Source organism: Bufo bufo, chromosome 7 (genome assembly GCF_905171765.1).
Source record: "Bufo bufo chromosome 7, aBufBuf1.1, whole genome shotgun sequence".
NCBI classification, from domain to species: Eukaryota; Metazoa; Chordata; class Amphibia; order Anura; family Bufonidae; genus Bufo; species Bufo bufo.
In genome coordinates this window covers 235,314,683-235,333,465 of record NC_053395.1, presented here as the reverse complement: position 1 = coordinate 235,333,465, position 18,783 = coordinate 235,314,683, and the positions used below count along the sequence as shown (strand labels likewise).

Genomic DNA, 18,783 nt, shown 5'->3' with positions numbered 1-18,783 from the left:
TACTGCACCTATGGCTGATGGACACTGGCACTACAGTCACCTAGTATCCTCCTACAGGGGATACTACTGCACCTATGGCTGATGGACACTGGCACTACAGTCACCTAGTATCCTCCTACAGGGAATACTACTGCACCTATGGCTGATGGACACTGGCACTACAGTCACCTAGTATCCTCCTACAGGGGACACTACTGCACCTATGGCTGATGGACACTGGTACTACAGTCACCTAGTATCCTCCTACAGGGGATACTACTGCACCTATGGCTGATGGACACTGGCACTACAGTCACCTAGTATCCTCCTACAGGGGATACTACTGCACCTATGGCTGATGGACACTGGCACTACAGTCACCTAGTATCCTCCTACAGGGAATACTACTGCACCTATGGCTGATGGACACTGGCACTACAGTCACCTAGTATCCTCCTACAGGGAATACTACTGCACCTATGGCTGATGGACACTGGCACTACAGTCACCTAGTATCCTCCTACAGGGGATACTACTGCACCTATGGCTGATGGACACTGGCACTACAGTCACCTAGTATCCTCCTACAGGGGACACTACTGCACCTATGGCTGATGGACACTGGCACTACAGTCACCTAGTATCCTCCTACAGGGGATACTACTGCACCTATGGCTGATGGACACTGGCACTACAGTCACCTAGTATCCTCCTACAGGGGATAGTACTGCACCTATGGCTGATCGACACTGGCACTACAGTCACCTAGTATCCTCCTACAGGGGATACTACTGCACCTATGGCTGATGGACACTGGCACTACAGTCACCTAGTATCCTCCTACAGGGAATACTACTGCACCTATGGCTGATGGACACTGGCACTACAGTCACCTAGTATCCTCCTACAGGGAATAGTACTGCACCTATGGCTGATGGACACTGGCACTACAGTCACCTAGTATCCTCCTACAGGGGATAGTACTGCACCTATGGCTGATGGACACTGGCACTACAGTCACCTAGTATCCTCCTACAGGGAATACTACTGCACCTATGGCTGATGGACACTGGCACTACAGTCACCTAGTATCCTCCTACAGGGGACACTACTGCACCTATGGCTGATGGACACTGGTACTACAGTCACCTAGTATCCTCCTACAGGGGATACTACTGCACCTATGGCTGATGGACACTGGCACTACAGTCACCTAGTATCCTCCTACAGGGGATAGTACTGCACCTATGGCTGATCGACACTGGCACTACAGTCACCTAGTATCCTCCTACAGGGAATACTACTGCACCTATGGCTGATGGACACTGGCACTACAGTCACCTAGTATCCTCCTACAGGGGACACTACTGCACCTATGGCTGATGGACACTGGCACTACAGTCACCTAGTATCCTCCTACAGGGGACACTACTGCACCTATGGCTGATGGACACTGGCACTAGTCACCTAGTATCCTCCTACAGGGAATAGTTCTGCACCTATGGCTGATGGACACTGGCACTACAGTCACCTAGTATCCTCCTACAGATCCACGGAGAGACCCTGGAAGGCATCTGGCAGCATGATGGACCCTATTAAAGCAGACTCGTGGCCCGGTGGGGCTGACCCTACCTCATCCTTGTAGGTTGCAGCACTGTGGAGATAGGAGGATGATCAGACAGCTGGCGGTCCAGCCACGGCCCTGGCGCTCGCCTCCCCTCTGATTGTCAGGGCTAATAGTGCTGTTGTCTTGTGTGACAATCACAGAGAGAAAGGAGCGCTCAGGGGATATACTTACCGTTCCATCCTGCTGCGCTCCTCTGCCGTGTCTGAAGCCACCGCCATTTCTGTCCATCCGGAAGTGGATGTGCCCACGGCTTCAGACACAGCGGAAGAGCGTAGATGCCGGCAGGAGAGGTAGGTCTCCTTTTAACACATCTCAAGGCTACTTTCACACTCGCGTTTGGTGCAGATCCGTTCAGATAATACAACCGTCTGCATCCGTTCAGAACAGGTCCGTTTGTATTATCTGTAGCATACCCAAGACGAAGTTCTATTGTGCCAGATTGTGTCGGTGAAAACGGATCCGTTCCCATTGACTTACATTGTGTGTCAGGACGGATCCGTGCAGGCAGCGTTTTGGTGTCCACCTCCAGAGCGTAATGGAGACGGAACGGAGGCAAACTGACGCATTCTGAGCGGATCCTTTTCCATTCAGAATGCATTAGGGCAAACCTGATCCGTTTTGGAGCGCTGAGCCCTGAACGGATCTCAGAAACGGAAACCAAAACACCAGTGTGAAAGTAGCCCAAGTCACTGCATAGGCACCATTAGACGGGGCTACTAGTCCGGTCCATCAGAGGGGAGGGGGAGTATGCTGGGACCTAAGGGCACGGCTGTACTAGTGCTTGAAGCTGCGCCCCTCGGTGCTCCAACTGCCTGATCGGGTCAGGACGCTTTGGATGTCACAGCATCTCCACCAGGATAAGGTTGGGTCTTTGCGGGTCATGTCATGGCATCCACACAGGGCGAAGGTCAGGTCCTGTTAAGGCATCTTCACGGGGCAAAGGTCAAGTATCTTCAAGTCCTGTCACGGTGTCTCTGTGGGGTGAAGCTCGTATCTCTTCAGGTCCTGTTAGGGCGTCTCCACAGGGCGAGGTCAGGATGGTTCAGGTCCTGTTACGGCGTCTCCACAGGACGAGGTCAGGATGGTTCAGGTCCTGTCGTGGCGTCTCCACAGGGCGAGGTCAGGATGGTTCAGATCCTGTCACGGCGTCTCCACAGGGCGAGGTCAGGATAGTTCAGGTCCTGTCACGGCATCTCCACAGGGCGAGGTCAGGATGGTTCAGGTCCTGTCACGGCGTCTCCACAGGGCGAGGTCAGGATGGTTCAGGTCCTGTTACGGCGTCTCCACAGGGCGAGGTCAGGATGGTTCAGGTCCTGTAACGGCGTTTCCACAGGGCGAGGTCAGGATGGTTCAGATCCTGTAACGGCGTCTCCACAGGGCGAGGTCAGGATGGTTTAGGTCCTGTTACGGCGTCTCCACAGGGCGAGGTCAGGATGGTTCAGGTCCTGTTACAGCGTCTCCACAGGGCGAGGTCAGGATGGTTCAGGTCCTGTTACAGCGTCTCCACAGGGCGAGGTCAGGATGGTTCAGGTCCTGTAACGGCGTCTCCACAGGGCGAGGTCAGGATGGTTCAGGTCCTGTTACGGCATCTCCACAGGGCGAGGTTAGGATGGTTCAGGTCCTGTTACGGCGTCTCCACAGGGCGAGGTCAGGATGGTTCAGGTCCTGTTACGGCGTCTCCACAGGGCGAGGTCAGGATGGTTCAGGTCCTGTTACAGCGTCTCCACAGGGCGAGGTCAGGATGGTTCAGGTCCTGTTACAGCGTCTCCACAGGGCGAGGTCAGGATGGTTCAGGTCCTGTAACGGCGTCTCCACAGGGCGAGGTCAGGATGGTTCAGGTCCTGTTACGGCATCTCCACAGGGCGAGGTTAGGATGGTTCAGGTCCTGTTACGGCGTCTCCACAGGGCGAGGTCAGGATGGTTCAGGTCCTGTTACGGCGTCTCCACAGGGCGAGGTCAGGATGGTTCAGGTCCTGTTACAGCGTCTCCACAGGGCAAGGTCAGGATGGTTCAGGTCCTGTTACAGCGTCTCCACAGGGCGAGGTCAGGATGGTTCAGGTCCTGTAACGGCATCTCCACAGGGCGAGGTCAGGATGGTTCAGGTCCTGTTACGGCGTCTCCACAGGGCGAGGTTAGGATGGTTCAGGTCCTGTTACAGCGTCTCCACAGGGCGAGGTCAGGATGGTTCAGGTCCTGTTACAGCGTCTCCACAGGGCGAGGTCAGGATGGTTCAGGTCCTGTAACGGCGTCTCCACAGGGCGAGGTCAGGATGGTTCAGGTCCTGTAACGGCGTCTCCACAGGGCGAGGTCAGGATGGTTTAGGTCCTGTTACGGCGTCTCCACAGGGCGAGGTCAGGATGGTTCAGGTCCTGTTACAGCGTCTCCACAGGGCGAGGTCAGGATGGTTCAGGTCCTGTCACGGCGTCTCCACAGGGCGAGGTCAGGATGGTTCAGGTCCTGTTACGGCGTCTCCACAGGGCGAGGTTAGGATGGTTCAGGTCCTGTTACAGCGTCTCCACAGGGCGAGGTCGGGACATGTCATGGTGTCTCCAGGGGACAAAAGGTCTGAACTCTTCTGGTCACTTCATCTTCATCAAGGTTAAAGTGGTTGTCCAAGTTAAAACGGGCATCCCCTGTAAATTGATACTCGCCGTTTTCTCCTCCGCTTCTTCCAGTCCTCCCACATGCAGCAACCAACCAGCGATCAGATTTTATTTCTAATGTTTCCAAGAGTTGTGATTGATGGGCTTTCAGCATGTACCTATATACACACAAGAGTACACTGCAACAGACCAGATGCTGGGAGTAGTAGTATCAGGGTATTCCAGCCGTCCACAGGCCGATACCAAGCACATGGAAGCCCCTGACCTCCAGCGGATTACTCCCCACATTATGTTCTGGTGGCAGTGGGATTTCGAGCCGTTGCCATTCTTTCCTGCATTACCTACTAAACACCGAGCGCGGAGAGCAGCGGCGCCCTGCAGGAATAACATAAGCCGGGGCTGGGAGGACATAGTTTTATTAGAGTCATGTGACCCGACTGTGATGCATGAATGGTGGTTACCATGGTGATTCCAGTGCAGGTAACATCAGGGGGTGCGATCCTTCTGTTTACTCAGAAGCACCTCATTCCTGCGACATTCCTAGAAACAAGGAGAGAAGTGACCATGAAAAGTGGAGGAGGCGCCGTATGTTCATGACGGTATGGAGCCGATCCCGTAGACTCTCGGACACGAGGACGACCTGAGGAGCCGCCGCCATCGCCCTCTTCTCTCACCTCTTTAAACTCCTTGACGGTCTTAAAGTACAATCTCTGCTTCTCCAGCATCTCCAGATACTCGTCGTTCAGCTGGTCTCGTCTCATCTTGTTTTCCTGCTTTTTCTTCTCCATCTAGAAAACAAGATCCTTGAGTCCTCCAGCCCGATCCTGCACCCCGCGCTCCACACCCCTCCCCCACATGCCTTATTCCTGTTCTGTCTGATGCCATCCACAATCTGCTCCATCTGCCTGAGGAACTGCTCCCGGGTGCCAGACGAAGCCATCGCTCTGAGGGATACAAGGCGTCAGTAACACCCGACACGAGGGACCAGAGGGATCCCCGGGGGCCACGAGCATACTCACTGCTGGAAGTTGTCGTGAACAGAGTTCAGCAAATTCACCTGAAATAGAGAACAAATATCACAACCGGAACAAGAAGCGCCGCAGCAGCAGAGTCGGGAACAAATCATAGGACCCCATATAAAAAGGAAGACCCTAACCCAATAAATAACAAAGAAATAATCACCACCACCACCATCCACAGAACCACGATTACTATTATCTTCATCAACAACCCCATCATCATCATCACATACAGATGTATATACAGTCACCACTAGGGGGAGCTCCTCACATACAGATGTATATACAGCCACCACTAGGGGGAGCTCCTCACATACAGATGTATATACAGCCACCACTAGAGGGAGCTCCTCACATACAGATGTATATATAGTCACCACTAGAGGGAGCTCCTCACATACAGAGGTATATACAATCACCACTAGAGGGTGCTCCTCACATACAGATGTATATACAGTCACCACTAGAGGGAGCTCCTCACATACAGATGTATATACAGACACCACTAGAGGGAGCTCCTCACATACAGATGTATATACAGTCACCACTAGAGGGAGCTCCTCACATACAGATGTATATACAGTCACCACTAGAGGGAGCTCCTCACATACAGATGAATATACAGCCACCACTAGGGGGAGCTCCTCACATACAGATGTATATACAGCCACCACTAGGGGGAGCTCCTCACATACAGATGTATATACAGCCTCCACTAGGGGGAGCTCCTCACATACAGATGTATATACAGTCACCACTAGGGGGAGCGCCTCACATACAGATGTATATACAGACACCACTAGAGGAGCTCCTCACATACAGATGTATATACAGCCACCACTAGGGGGAGCTCCTCACATACAGATGTATATACAGCCACCACTAGAGGAAGCTCCTCACATACAGATGTATATACAGCCACCACTAGAGGAAGCTCCTCACATACAGATGTATATACAGCCACCACTAGGGGGAGCTCCTCACATACAGATGTATATACAGCCACCACTAGGGGGAGCTCCTCACATACAGATGTATATACAGTCACCACTAGTGGGAGCTCCTCACATACAGATGTATATACAGTCACCACTAGAGGGAGCTCCTCACATACAGATGTATATACAGCCACCACAAGAGGGAGCTCCTCACATACAGATGTATATACAGTCACCACTAGAGGGAGCTCCTCACATACAGATGTATATACAGCCACCACTAGGGGGAGCTCTTCACATACAGATGTATATACAGTCACCACTAGTGGGAGCTCCTCACATACAGATGTATATACAGTCACCACTAGAGGGAGCTCCTCTCATACAGATGTATATACAGTCACCACTAGGGGGAGCCCCTCACATACAGATGTATATACAGACACCACTAGAGGGAGCTCCTCACATACAGATGTATATACAGTCACCACTAGGGGGAGCTCCTCACATACAGATGTATATACAGCCACCACTAGAGGGAGCTCCTCACATACAGCTGTATATACAGTCACCACTAGAGAGAGCTCCTCACATACAGATGTATATACAGCCACCACTAGGGGGAGCTCCTCACATACAGATGTATATACAGTCACCACTAGAGGGAGCTCCTCACATACAGATGTATATACAGTCACCACTAGAGGGAGCTCCTCACATATAGATATATATATACAGTCACCACTAGGGGGAGCTCCTCACATACAGATGTATATACAGCCACCAATAGGGGGAGCTCCTCACATACAGATGTATATACAGTCATCACTAGGGGGAGCTCCTCACATACAGATGTATATACAGTCACCACTAGAGGGAGCTCCTCACATACAGATGTATATACAGTCACCACTAGAGGGAGCTCCTCACATATAGATGTATATACAGTCACCACTAGGGGGGCACCTCACATACAGATGTATATACAGTCACCACTAGTGGGAGCTCCTCACATACAGATGTCTATACAGTCACCACTAGAGGGAGCTCCTCACATACAGATGTATATACAGTCACCACTAGGGGGAGCTCCTCACATACAGATGTATATACAGTCACCACTAGAGGGAGCTCCTCACATACAGATGTATATACAGTCACCACTAGAGGGAGCTCCTCACATATAGATATATATATACAGCCACCACTAGGGGGAGCTCCTCACATACAGATGTATATACAGCCACCACTAGAGGGAGCTCCTCACATACAGATGTATATACAGCCTCCACTAGGGGGAGCTCCTCACATACAGATGTATATACAGTCACCACTAGAGGGAGCTCCTCACATACAGATGTATATACAGTCACCACTAGAGGGAGCTCCTCACATATAGATATATATATACAGCCACCACTAGGGGGAGCTCCTCACATACAGATGTATATACAGTCACCACTAGGGGGAGCTCCTCACATACAGATGTATATACAGCCTCCACTAGAGGGAGCTCCTCACATACAGATGTATATACAGTCACCACTAGAGGGAGCTCCTCACATACAGATGTATATACAGTCACCACTAGAGGGAGCTCCTCACATACAGATGTATATACAGCCACCACTAGGGGGAGCTCCTCACATACAGATGTATATACAGCCACCAATAGGGGGAGCTCCTCACATACAGATGTATATACAGTCACCACTAGAGGGAGCTCCTCACATACAGATGTATATACAGTCACCACTAGAGGGAGCTCCTCACATACAGATGTATATACAGTCACCACTAGAGGGAGCTCCTCACATACAGATGTATATACAGCCACCATTAGAGGGAGCTCCTCACATACAGATGTATATACAGTCACCACTAGAGGGTGCTCCTCACATACAGATGTATATACAGCCACCACTAGAGGGAGCTCCTCACATACAGATGTATATACAGTCACCACTAGAGGGTGCTCCTCACATACAGATGTATATACAGTCCTCACCTCCTTCTCCAGATAAAGCTTCTTGTCATCCAGGGTGTTGTATAAGGTGAAGAACTGTTTGGTCTCCTTGTGAGTAGCAGAGACTGTAAGATAAGATTCAGGTACAGACAGCGTCACCTTCCAGTAGACTGCAGCCTCCTCCCCTTCCCCGCATTTACCGATTTTCTTGTCAAATTACTTGATTCAATTAATCATTTCATCCCTAATCATCATCATCCCCGCAGCCCTCACCACCATCATCCCCGCAGCCCTCACCACCATCATCCCCGCAGCCCTCACCACCATCATCCCCGCAGCCCTCACCACCATCATCCCTGCCGCCCTCACCACCATCATCCCCGCAGCCCTCACCACCATCATCCCCGCAGCCCTCACCACCATCATCCCCGCAGCCCTCACCACCATCATCCCCGCCCTCACCACCATCGCACTGCCGCCCTCACCACCATCATCCCCGCAGCCCTCACCACCATCATCCCCGCAGCCCTCACCACCATCATCAGCCCCGCAGCCCTCACCACCATCATCAGCCCCGCCGCCCTCACCACCATCATCCCCGCAGCCCTCACCACCATCATCCCCGCAGCCCTCACCACCATCATCCCCGCCGCCCTCACCACCATCATCCCCGCCGCCCTCACCACCATCATCCCCGCAGCCCTCACCACCATCATCCCCGCAGCCCTCACCACCATCATCCCCGCAGCCCTCACCACCATCATCCCCGCCCTCACCACCATCATCCCCGCCCTCACCACCATCGCCCTGCCGCCCTCACCACCATCATCCCCGCAGCCCTCACCACCATCATCCCCGCAGCCCTCACCACCATCATCAGCCCCGCCGCCCTCACCACCATCATCCCCGCAGCCCTCACCACCATCATCCCTGCAGCCCTCACCACCATCATCCCCGCCGCCCTCACCACCATCATCCCCGCCGCCCTCACCACCATCAGCCCTGCCGCCCTCACCACCATCATCCCCGCAGCCCTCACCACCATCAGCCCTGCCGCCCTCACCACCATCATCCCCGCAGCCCTCACCACCATCATCCCCGCAGCCCTCACCACCATCAGCCCCGCCGCCCTCACCACCATCAGCCCCGCAGCCCTCACCACCATCATCCCCGCAGCCCTCACCACCATCGCCCTGCTGCCAGCACCATGTACTGGTAACACACCTTGCCCGTAGAGTTCGATGAACCGCTTCTGATACTGCGTCAGCTCCGCTCGACTGGGGACCTCATCGATCTTGCGCTGTAAAATGGCGATTTCCCGGTTCCTTCGCGCCTTGGGACAATAATCAGAAGGAATCAATATCTTCTCAGGGGCACAAGACGAGGAAACATAGGCCCCGGACAAAGCAGAAAGAAATCACCAATCATAAAGCCAAGCAGCCCCCTAATGGAAGCCATCACTAAAGGAGACCTCAGTGCAAAAGTATTCAACCCCTAAGAGTTCAACAGCTTTCTCTGGATCACGGCACGGATTGTTCCAGTCGCCCTAAAAAACGTTTTGTGGCCTTGAATCTGCTTTTCTGGATGGAGGACTCTCGTCTCATCGGTCAGTCCGTGAAGAAGATGGCGGAGGAGCGTCCTAGAGAACCAGAAGTAAGCGACACCAAACAGAAGCACTGCCAGGGAAGCGCCAGCACAGGACGGCGGCTCACCCGGTACGACACGGGTATAAGGGGGAGGGAGCAGACAGATCGGGCAGGGAAGCGCCATCACAGGACGAAGGCTCACCCGGTACGACACGGGTACAAGGGGGAGGGAGCGGACAGATCGGGCAGGGAAGCGCCAGCACAGGACGGCGGCTCACCCGGTACGACACGGGTATAAGGGGGAGGGAGCAGACAGATCGGGCAGGGAAGCGCCATCACAGGACGGAGGCTCACCCGGTACGACACGGGTATAAGGGGGAGGGAGCGGACAGATCAGGCAGGGAAGCGCCATCACAGGACGGAGGCTCACCCGGTACGACACGGGTACAAGGGGGAGGGAGCGGACAGATCGGGCAGGGAAGCGCCAGCACAGGACGGAGGCTCACCCGGTACGACACGGGTATAAGGGGGAGGGAGCGGACAGACCGGGCAGGGAAGCGCCATCACAGGACGGAGGCTCACCCGGTACGACACGGGTACAAGGGGGAGGGAGCGGACAGATCGGGCAGGGAAGCGCCAGCACAGGACGGAGGCTCCCCCGGTACAACACGGGTATAAGGGGGAGGGAGCGGACAGATCGGGCAGGGAAGCGCCAGCACAGGACGGAGGCTCACCCGGTACGACACGGGTACAAGGGGGAGGGAGCGGACAGATCGGGCAGGGAAGCGCCAGCACAGGACGGAGGCTCACCCGGTACGACACGGGTATAAGGGGGAGGGAGCGGACAGATTGGGCAGGGAAGCGCCAGCACAGGACGGAGGCTCACCCGGTACGACACGGGTATAAGGGGGAGGGAGCGGACAGATCAGGCAGGGAAGCGCCATCACAGGACGGAGGCTCACCCGGTACGACACGGGTATAAGGGGGAGGGAGCGGACAGATCAGGCAGGGAAGCACCAGCACAGGACGGAGGCTCACCCGGTACGACATGGGTATAAGGGGGAGGGAGCGGACAGATCGGGCAGGGAAGCGCCATCACAGGACGGAGGCTCACCCGGTACGACACGGGTATAAGGGGGAGGGAGCGGACAGATCAGGCAGGGAAGCGCCAGCACAGGACGGAGGCTCACCCGGTACGACACGGGTATAAGGGGGAGGGAGCGGACAGATCAGGCAGGGAAGCGCCAGCACAGGACGGCGGCTCACCCGGTACGACACGGGTAAAAGGGGAAGGGAGCGGACAGACCGGGCAGGGAAGCGCCAGCACAGGACGGAGGCTCACCCGGTACGACACGGGTACAAGGGGGAGGGAGCAGACAGATCGGGCAGGGAAGCGCCAGCACAGGACGGAGGCTCACCCAGTACGACACGGGTATAAAGGGGAGGGAGCGGACAGATCGGGCAGGGAAGCGCCAGCACAGGACGGCGGCTCACCCGGTACGACACGGGTATAAGGGGGAGGGAGCGGACAGATCGGGCAGGGAAGCGCCATCACAGGACGAGGCTCACCCGGTACGACACGGGTACAAGGGGGAGGGAGCGGACAGATCGGGCAGGGAAGCGCCATCACAGGAAGGAGGCTCACCCGGTACGACACGGGTATAAAGGGGAGGGAGCAGACAGATCGGGCAGGGAAGCGCCAGCACAGGACGGAGGCTCACCCAGTACGACACGGGCATAAAGGGGAGGGAGCGGACAGATCGGGCAGGGAAGCGCCAGCACAGGACGGCGGCTCACCCGGTACGACACGGGTATAAGGGGGAGGGAGCAGACAGATCAGGCAGGGATGCGCCATCACAGGACGAGGCTCACCCGGTACGACACGGGTACAAGGGGGAGGGAGCGGACAGATCGGGCAGGGAAGCGCCATCACAGGAAGGAGGCTCACCCGGTACGACACGGGTACAAGGGGGAGGGAGCGGACAGATCGGGCAGGGAAGCGCCAGCACAGGACGGATGCTCACCCAGTACGACACGGGTATAAATGGGAGGGAGCGGACAGATCGGGCAGGGAAGCGCCAGCACAGGACGGCGGCTCACCCGGTACGACACGGGTATAAGGGGGAGGGAGCGGACAGATCAGGCAGGGAAGCGCCAGCACAGGACGGAGGCTCACCCAGTACGACACGGGTATAAAGGGGAGGGAGCGGACAGATCGGGCAGGGAAGCGCCAGCACAGGACGGCGGCTCACCCGGTACGACACGGGTATAAGGGGGAGGGAGCAGACAGATCAGGCAGGGATGCGCCATCACAGGACGAGGCTCACCCGGTACGACACGGGTACAAGGGGGAGGGAGCGGACAGATCGGGCAGGGAAGCGCCATCACAGGACGAGGCTCACCCGGTACGACACGGGTACAAGGGGGAGGGAGCGGACAGATCGGGCAGGGAAGCGCCATCACAGGAAGGAGGCTCACCCAGTACGACACGGGTATAAAGGGGAGGGAGCAGACAGATCGGGCAGGGAAGCGCCATCACAGGACGAGGCTCACCCAGTACGACACGGGTATAAAGGGGAGGGAGCAGACAGATCGGGCAGGGAAGCGCCAGCACAGGACGGAGGCTCACCCAGTACGACACGGGTATAAAGGGGAGGGAGCAGACAGATCGGGCAGGGAAGCGCCAGCACAGGACGGAGGCTCACCCAGTACGACACGGGTATAAAGGGGAGGGAGCGGACAGATCGGGCAGGGAAGCGCCATCACAGGACGAGGCTCACCCGGTACGACACGGGTAAAAGGGGGAGGGAGCGGACAGATCGGGCAGGGAAGCGCCATCACAGGAAGGAGGCTCACCCGGTACGACACGGGTACAAGGGGGAGGGAGCGGACAGATCGGGCAGGGCGAGCGGCTGCAGTCTGAACCTTGCAGAAGGACAGGTCACAGGTGAATGGATGGCCGAATGTCCACGTCCACCAACATGGAGACTGTGGCGCTAAAGGCCTCGGAGTGCAGGGGAGAGAACTTCTGAAGCAGCATTTATAGGTATAATGAATTATGAGGTGGCGGACACTGATGGGAGCCATCTGCTGACAGACTCCATCGGGCCCTCTGCTGACAGATCCCATGGGGCCCTCATGGCTCCCAGCCATCACTCACCAGGAGCAGCCGGATCTTCTGCAGCTTCTCGCGCTCCGCTCTGTACTGCTGCTCAAACAACGATGACCTCTCCTGAAAACAAGACACATCATCATGCCGGGCCGGGAGCAGCGGCTGCGGGCACCGCTCATCACTACGCTCATTACCTTCTCCTCCCCACTTTCTGACATCTCAGCTTTCACGGTCTCGATATTCTGCTGCAGACGGGTCACCTCCTCCTGTGGACGGCACAGCGGGTGTAATTCGGGGTCACTGGTGAACATGGGGGGCGCTATGTTGCTGTGGGGTGTGCAGATTTACAGAACTCACCCGGCAGTGTGCACGGAACTGCTGCTCCTGAGACTTCAGACTCTCGTTCATCGCCACCATTGCTCGCAGCTTCTGTAAAATGCTGCAGACACAGACACGTTATGGTACCAAAACCAGGACGCCCCGCTAAGAACGGCCGAGCACCTACTGCGACCAACGCAGGATGTCATTCTGTTTACTGATCCCTGAGAAGACACGCTCTGCAGCACTCTGGAAAATGACATCGTCAGACCTCGCCAGACGACGCCTCCCCGCGACCTCGCCAGACGACGCCTCCCCGCGACCTCGCCAGACGACGCCTCCCCGCGACCTCGCCAGACGACGCCTCCCCGCGACCTCGCCAGACGACGCCTCCCCGCGACCTCGCCAGACGACGCCTCCCCGCGACCTCGCCAGACGACGCCTCCCCGCGACCTCGCCAGACGACGCCTCCCCGCGACCTCGCCAGACGACGCCTCCCCGCGACCTCGCCAGACGACGCCTCCCCGCGACGACGCCTCCCCAGATGACGCCTCCCCGCGACGACGCCTCCCCAGATATGGGACATAGTCAGACCTCCCCAGATAACCCCTCTCTGTGACATCATCAGATCACCCTGAATAACTCCTCTCTGACATCAGAAGAGCAGGGGCGTTCCCCCAGTGTGACACCTCAGACGGTAGATTTCATGTCCCCTTACCAGAATGTGTTGAGCAGACTCCTCCTGCTGCTGCACCTCCCACCATAGACATCCTCCAAGAGGAGAAACTACGCGTTTTTTCCGCAGCGCACCGCTGCCTCCTACAGGATTACAACTTAAACCCCAGGAAGGCAGCGATATATTTTTAGGTGTTTAAATAATCAATCAAGAGTTTATTGGTCCCAGTGCAGCGCCCTGTGCTTCCCGTTTATGTATAGGTTTCCTTGAACTCTGTGACATCAAGAGACTGGGAAGCCCCTCCCCCTCAATGTGACAACCCCACTCTCCGCAGCTGCTTTTCTCTATGGTCAGTGTGACAGCTGCTTATCTTGTTTGGCCACCAGATGGCAGCACCTGTATGACCATTCAGAATGTCACTACATAACTGTACAGTCCAAAGAGGAGGGGCCAGAGAGAAGGGAGAAAGAGGAGGGGCCAGAGTGGAGGGGCTAGAGAGAAGGGAGAAAGAGGAGGGGCCAGAAAGAAGGGAGAAAGAGGAGGGGCTAAAGAGGAGGGGTCAGAGAGAAGGGAGAAAGAGGAGGGGCTAAAGAGGAGGGGTCAGAGAGAAGGGAGAAAGAGGAGGGGCCAGAAAGAAGGGAGAAAGAGGAGGGGCTAAAGAGAAGGGAAAAAAAGAGGAGGGGCCAAAGAGGAGGGGCCAGAGGAGGGGCTAGAGAGAAGGGAGAAAGAGGAGGGGCCAGAGTGGAGGGGCTAGAGAGAAGGGAGAAAGAGGAGGGGCCAGAAAGGGAGAAAGAGGAGGGGCTAAAGAGAAGGGAGAAAGAGGAGGGGCCAGAGTGGAGGGGCTAGAGAGAAGGGAGAAAGAGGAGGGGCCAGAGTGGAGGGGCTAGAGAGAAGGGAGAAAGAGGAGGGGCCAGAAAGAAGGGAGAAAGAGGAGGGGCTAAAGAGAAGGGAGAAAGAGGAGGGGCCAGAAAGAAGGGAGAAAGAGGAGGGGCTAAAGAGAAGGGAGAAAGAGGAGGGGCCAAAGTGGAGGGGCTAGAGAGAAGGGAGAAAGAGGAGGGGCCAGAGAGAAGGGAGAAAGAGGAGGGGCCAGAAAGAAGGGAGAAAGAGGAGGGGCCAGAAAGAAGGGAGAAAGAGGAGGGGCTAAAGAGGAGGGACCAGAGAGAAGGGAGAAAGAGGAGGGGGCTAAAGAGGAGGGGCCAGAGAGAAGTGAGAAAGAGGAGGGGCCAGAGTGGAGGGGCTAGAGAGAAGGGAGAAAGAGGAGGGGCCAGAGTGGAGGGGCTAGAGAGAAGGGAGAAAGAGGAGGGGCTAAAGAGGAGGGGTCAGAGAGAAGGGAGAAAGAGGAGGGGCCAGAAAGAAGGGAGAAAGAGGAGGGGCCAGAAAGAAGGGAGAAAGAGGAGGGGCTAAAGAGGAGGGGCTAAAGAGAAGGGAGAAAGAGGAGGGGGCTAAAGAGGAGGGACCAGAGAGAAGGGAGAAAGAGGAGGGGGCTAAAGAGGAGGGGCCAGAGAGAAGGGAGAAAGAGGAGGGGCCAGAGTGGAGGGGCTAGAGAGAAGGGAGAAAGAGTAGGGGCTAAAGAGGAGGGGTCAGAGAGAAGGGAGAAAGAGGAGGGGCCAGAAAGAAGGGAGAAAGAGGAGGGGCCAGAAAGAAGGGAGAAAGAGGAGGGGCTAAAGAGAAGGGAGAAAGAGGAGGGGCCAAAGAGGAGGGGCCAGAGTGGAGGGGCTAGAGAGAAGAGAGAAAGAGGAGGGGCCAGAGAGAAGTGAGAAAGAGGAGGGGCCAGAGAGAAGGGAGAAAGAGGAGGGGCCAGAAAGAAAAGGCCAAAGAGGAGGGGCCAGAGAGACGGAAGAAAGAGGAGGGGATAAAGAGGAGGGGCTAGAGAGAAGGGAGAAAGAGGAGGGGCCAGAGAGGAGGGGAAGCAGTTACTCCTGCCATGATCAGAGCACACAGCATAGCTGCTGCCTCTTTCATTTTGGTAATACTCATACATACAGCACCTTGCAAAAGTAAGTGCACCCCTGACATTTTTGCAAATCTTTTCTTCTATCTTTTCTTGGGACACTGAAGATCTGACCCTGTGATACAATGTAGTCGGTGTAACAGTGTAAATATGTCCTCAAAATAACTCCACACACCGCCATTAATGTCTAAACCGCTTGCAACGAACGTGAGGACACCAATAAGTGACAACGGCCAAATTGTGCCCAAAGGGTCAGTATTCTGCGTGTCCGCCATTATTTTCCAGCACGGCCTCATGTCTTTTGGGCATGGAGGTGACTGGAGCTTCACAGGTTCCACTGGGATCCCCTTCCTCCTCCATGATGACATCAAGGATCTGGTGGATGTTAGAGACCTTGCGCTCCTCCACCTCCCGTTTGAGAAGACCCCACAGATGCTCCATAGGGTCTATGTCTGGAGACATGCTTGGCCGGTCCAGCACCTTCACCCTCAGGTTCTTTACAAGGCAGTGGTCGTCTTAGAGGTGTTTGGGGTCGTTCTCATGTTGATTACTGCCCTGCGGCCCAGAAGGGAGGGGATCATGCGCTGCTTCAGTATATCACAGGACATGGCGGCATTCATGGTTCCCTCAATGACCTGTAGCCCCCACAGCCGGCAGCACTCATACAACCTCTGGATATGACGCTGAGCACTGACAGGCTGACCCCCCACCCCTGTAACCTCTGCAGCAATGCTGGCAGCACTCATACAACCTCTGGATATGACGCTGAGCACTGACAGGCTGACCCCCCCACCCCTGTAACCTCTGCAGCAATGCTGGCAGCACTCATACAACCTCTGGATATGATGCTGAGCACTGACAGGCTGACCCCCCACCCCTGTAACCTCTGCAGCAATGCTGGCAGCACTCATACAACCTCTGGATATGACGCTGAGCACTGACAGGCTGACCCCCCACCCCTGTAACCTCTGCAGCAATGCTGGCAGCACTCATACAACCTCTGGATATGACGCTGAGCACTGACAGGCTGACCCCCCACCCCTGTAACCTCTGCAGCAATGCTGGCAGCACTCATACAACCTCTGGATATGATGCTGAGCACTGACAGGCTGACCCCCCACCCCTGTAACCTCTGCAGCAATGCTGGCAGCACTCATACAACCTCTGGATATGACGCTGAGCACTGACAGGCTGACCCCCACCCCTGTAACCTCTGCAGCAATGCTGGCAGCACTCATACAACCTCTGGATATGACGCTGAGCACTGACAGGCTGACCCCCCACCCCTGTAACCTCTGCAGCAATGCTGGCAGCACTCATACAACCTCTGGATATGACGCTGAGCACTGACAGGCTGACCCCCCACCCCTGTAACCTCTGCAGCAATGCTGGCAGCACTCATACAACCTCTGGATATGACGATGAGCACTGACAGGCTGACCCCCCCCTGAAACCTCTGCAGCAATGCTGGCAGCACTCCTACAACCTCTGGATATGACGCTGAGCACTGACAGGCTGACCCCCCACCCCTGTAACCTCTGCAGCAATGCTGGCAGCACTCATACAACCTCTGGATATGACGCTGAGCACTGACAGGCTGACCCCCCACCCCTGTAACCTCTGCAGCAATGCTGGCAGCACTCATACAACCTCTGGATATGACGCCTAGCACTGACAGGCTGACCCCCCACCCCTGTAACCTCTGCAGCAATGCTGGCAGCACTCATACAACCTCTGGATATGACGCTGAGCACTGACAGGCTGACCCCCCCCCCCCCCTGTAACCTCTGCAGCAATGCTGGCAGCACTCATACAACCTCTGGATATGACGCTGAGCACTGACAGGCTGACCCCCCACCCCTGTATCCTCTGCAGCAATGCTAGCAGCACTCATACAACCTCTGGATATGACACTGAGCACTGACAGGCTGACCCCCCACCCCTGTAACCTCTGCAGCAATGCTGGCAGCACTCATACAACCTCTGGATATGACACTGAGCACTGACAGGCTGACCCCCCACCCCTGTAACCTCTGCAGCAATGCTGGCAGCACTCATACAACCTCTGGATATGACGCCTAGCACTGACAGGCTGACCCCCCACCCCTGTAACCTCTGCAGCAATGCTAGCAGCACTCATACAACCTCTGGATATGACGCTGAGCACTGACAGGCTGACCCCCCACCCCTGTAACCTCTGCAGCAATGCTGGCAGCACTCATACAACCTCTGGATATGACGCCTAGCACTGACAGGCTGACCCCCCACCCCTGTAACCTCTGCAGCAATGCTGGCAGCACTCATACAACCTCTGGATATGACGCTGAGCACTGACAGGCTGACCCCCCACCCCTGTAACCTCTGCAGCAATGCTGGCAGCACTCATACAACCTCTGGATATGAGGCTGAGCACTGACAGGCTGACCCCCCACCCCTGTAACCTCTGCAGCAATGCTGGCAGCACTCATACAGCCTCTGGATATGACGCTGAGCACTGACAGGCTGACCCCCCACCTGTAACCTCTGCAGCAATGCTGGCAGCACTCATACAACCTCTGGATATGACACTGAGCACTGACAGGCTGACCCCCACCCCTGTAACCTCTGCAGCAATGCTGGCAGCACTCATACAACCTCTGGATATGACGCTGAACACTGACAGGCTGACCCCCCACCCCTGTAACCTCTGCAGCAATGCTGGCAGCACTCATACAACCTCTGGATATGACGATGAGCACTGACAGGCTGACCCCCCACCCCTGTAACCTCTGCAGCAATGCTGGCAGCACTGATACAACCTCTGGATATGACGCTGAGCACTGACAGGCTGACCCCCACCCCTGTAACCTCTGCAGCAATGCTGGCAGCACTCATACAACCTCTGGATATGACGCTGAGCACTGACGGGCTGACCCCCCCACCCCTGTAACCTCTGCAGCAATGCTGGCAGCAATTTGGCCTTTGTCACTTAGGTGTGTCCTCACTTTTGTAGTCAGCAGTTTAGACAT

At 55.9% G+C, this 18,783-nt stretch overlaps 1 protein-coding gene across 1 annotated transcript in view; it reads right to left on the bottom strand.

The window, feature by feature from the left end:
• Nucleotides 1–4,609: 4,609 nt before the first annotated feature.
• CCDC93 (coiled-coil domain containing 93) overlaps nt 4,610–18,783 on the bottom strand; it is a 60,573-nt gene continuing 46,399 nt past the window's right edge. Inside the window, exons 15-23 of the mRNA XM_040440020.1 lie at nt 13,188–13,269; nt 13,025–13,096; nt 12,879–12,950; nt 9,357–9,465; nt 8,175–8,257; nt 5,229–5,266; nt 5,069–5,153; nt 4,884–4,997; nt 4,610–4,749 (exon numbers count right to left, since the gene is read on the bottom strand). Coding sequence (XP_040295954.1) covers nt 4,696–4,749; nt 4,884–4,997; nt 5,069–5,153; nt 5,229–5,266; nt 8,175–8,257; nt 9,357–9,465; nt 12,879–12,950; nt 13,025–13,096; nt 13,188–13,269 — 709 coding nt within the window. The 3' untranslated portion in view covers nt 4,610–4,695. The remainder of the gene's footprint in view (nt 4,750–4,883; nt 4,998–5,068; nt 5,154–5,228; nt 5,267–8,174; nt 8,258–9,356; nt 9,466–12,878; nt 12,951–13,024; nt 13,097–13,187; nt 13,270–18,783) is intronic.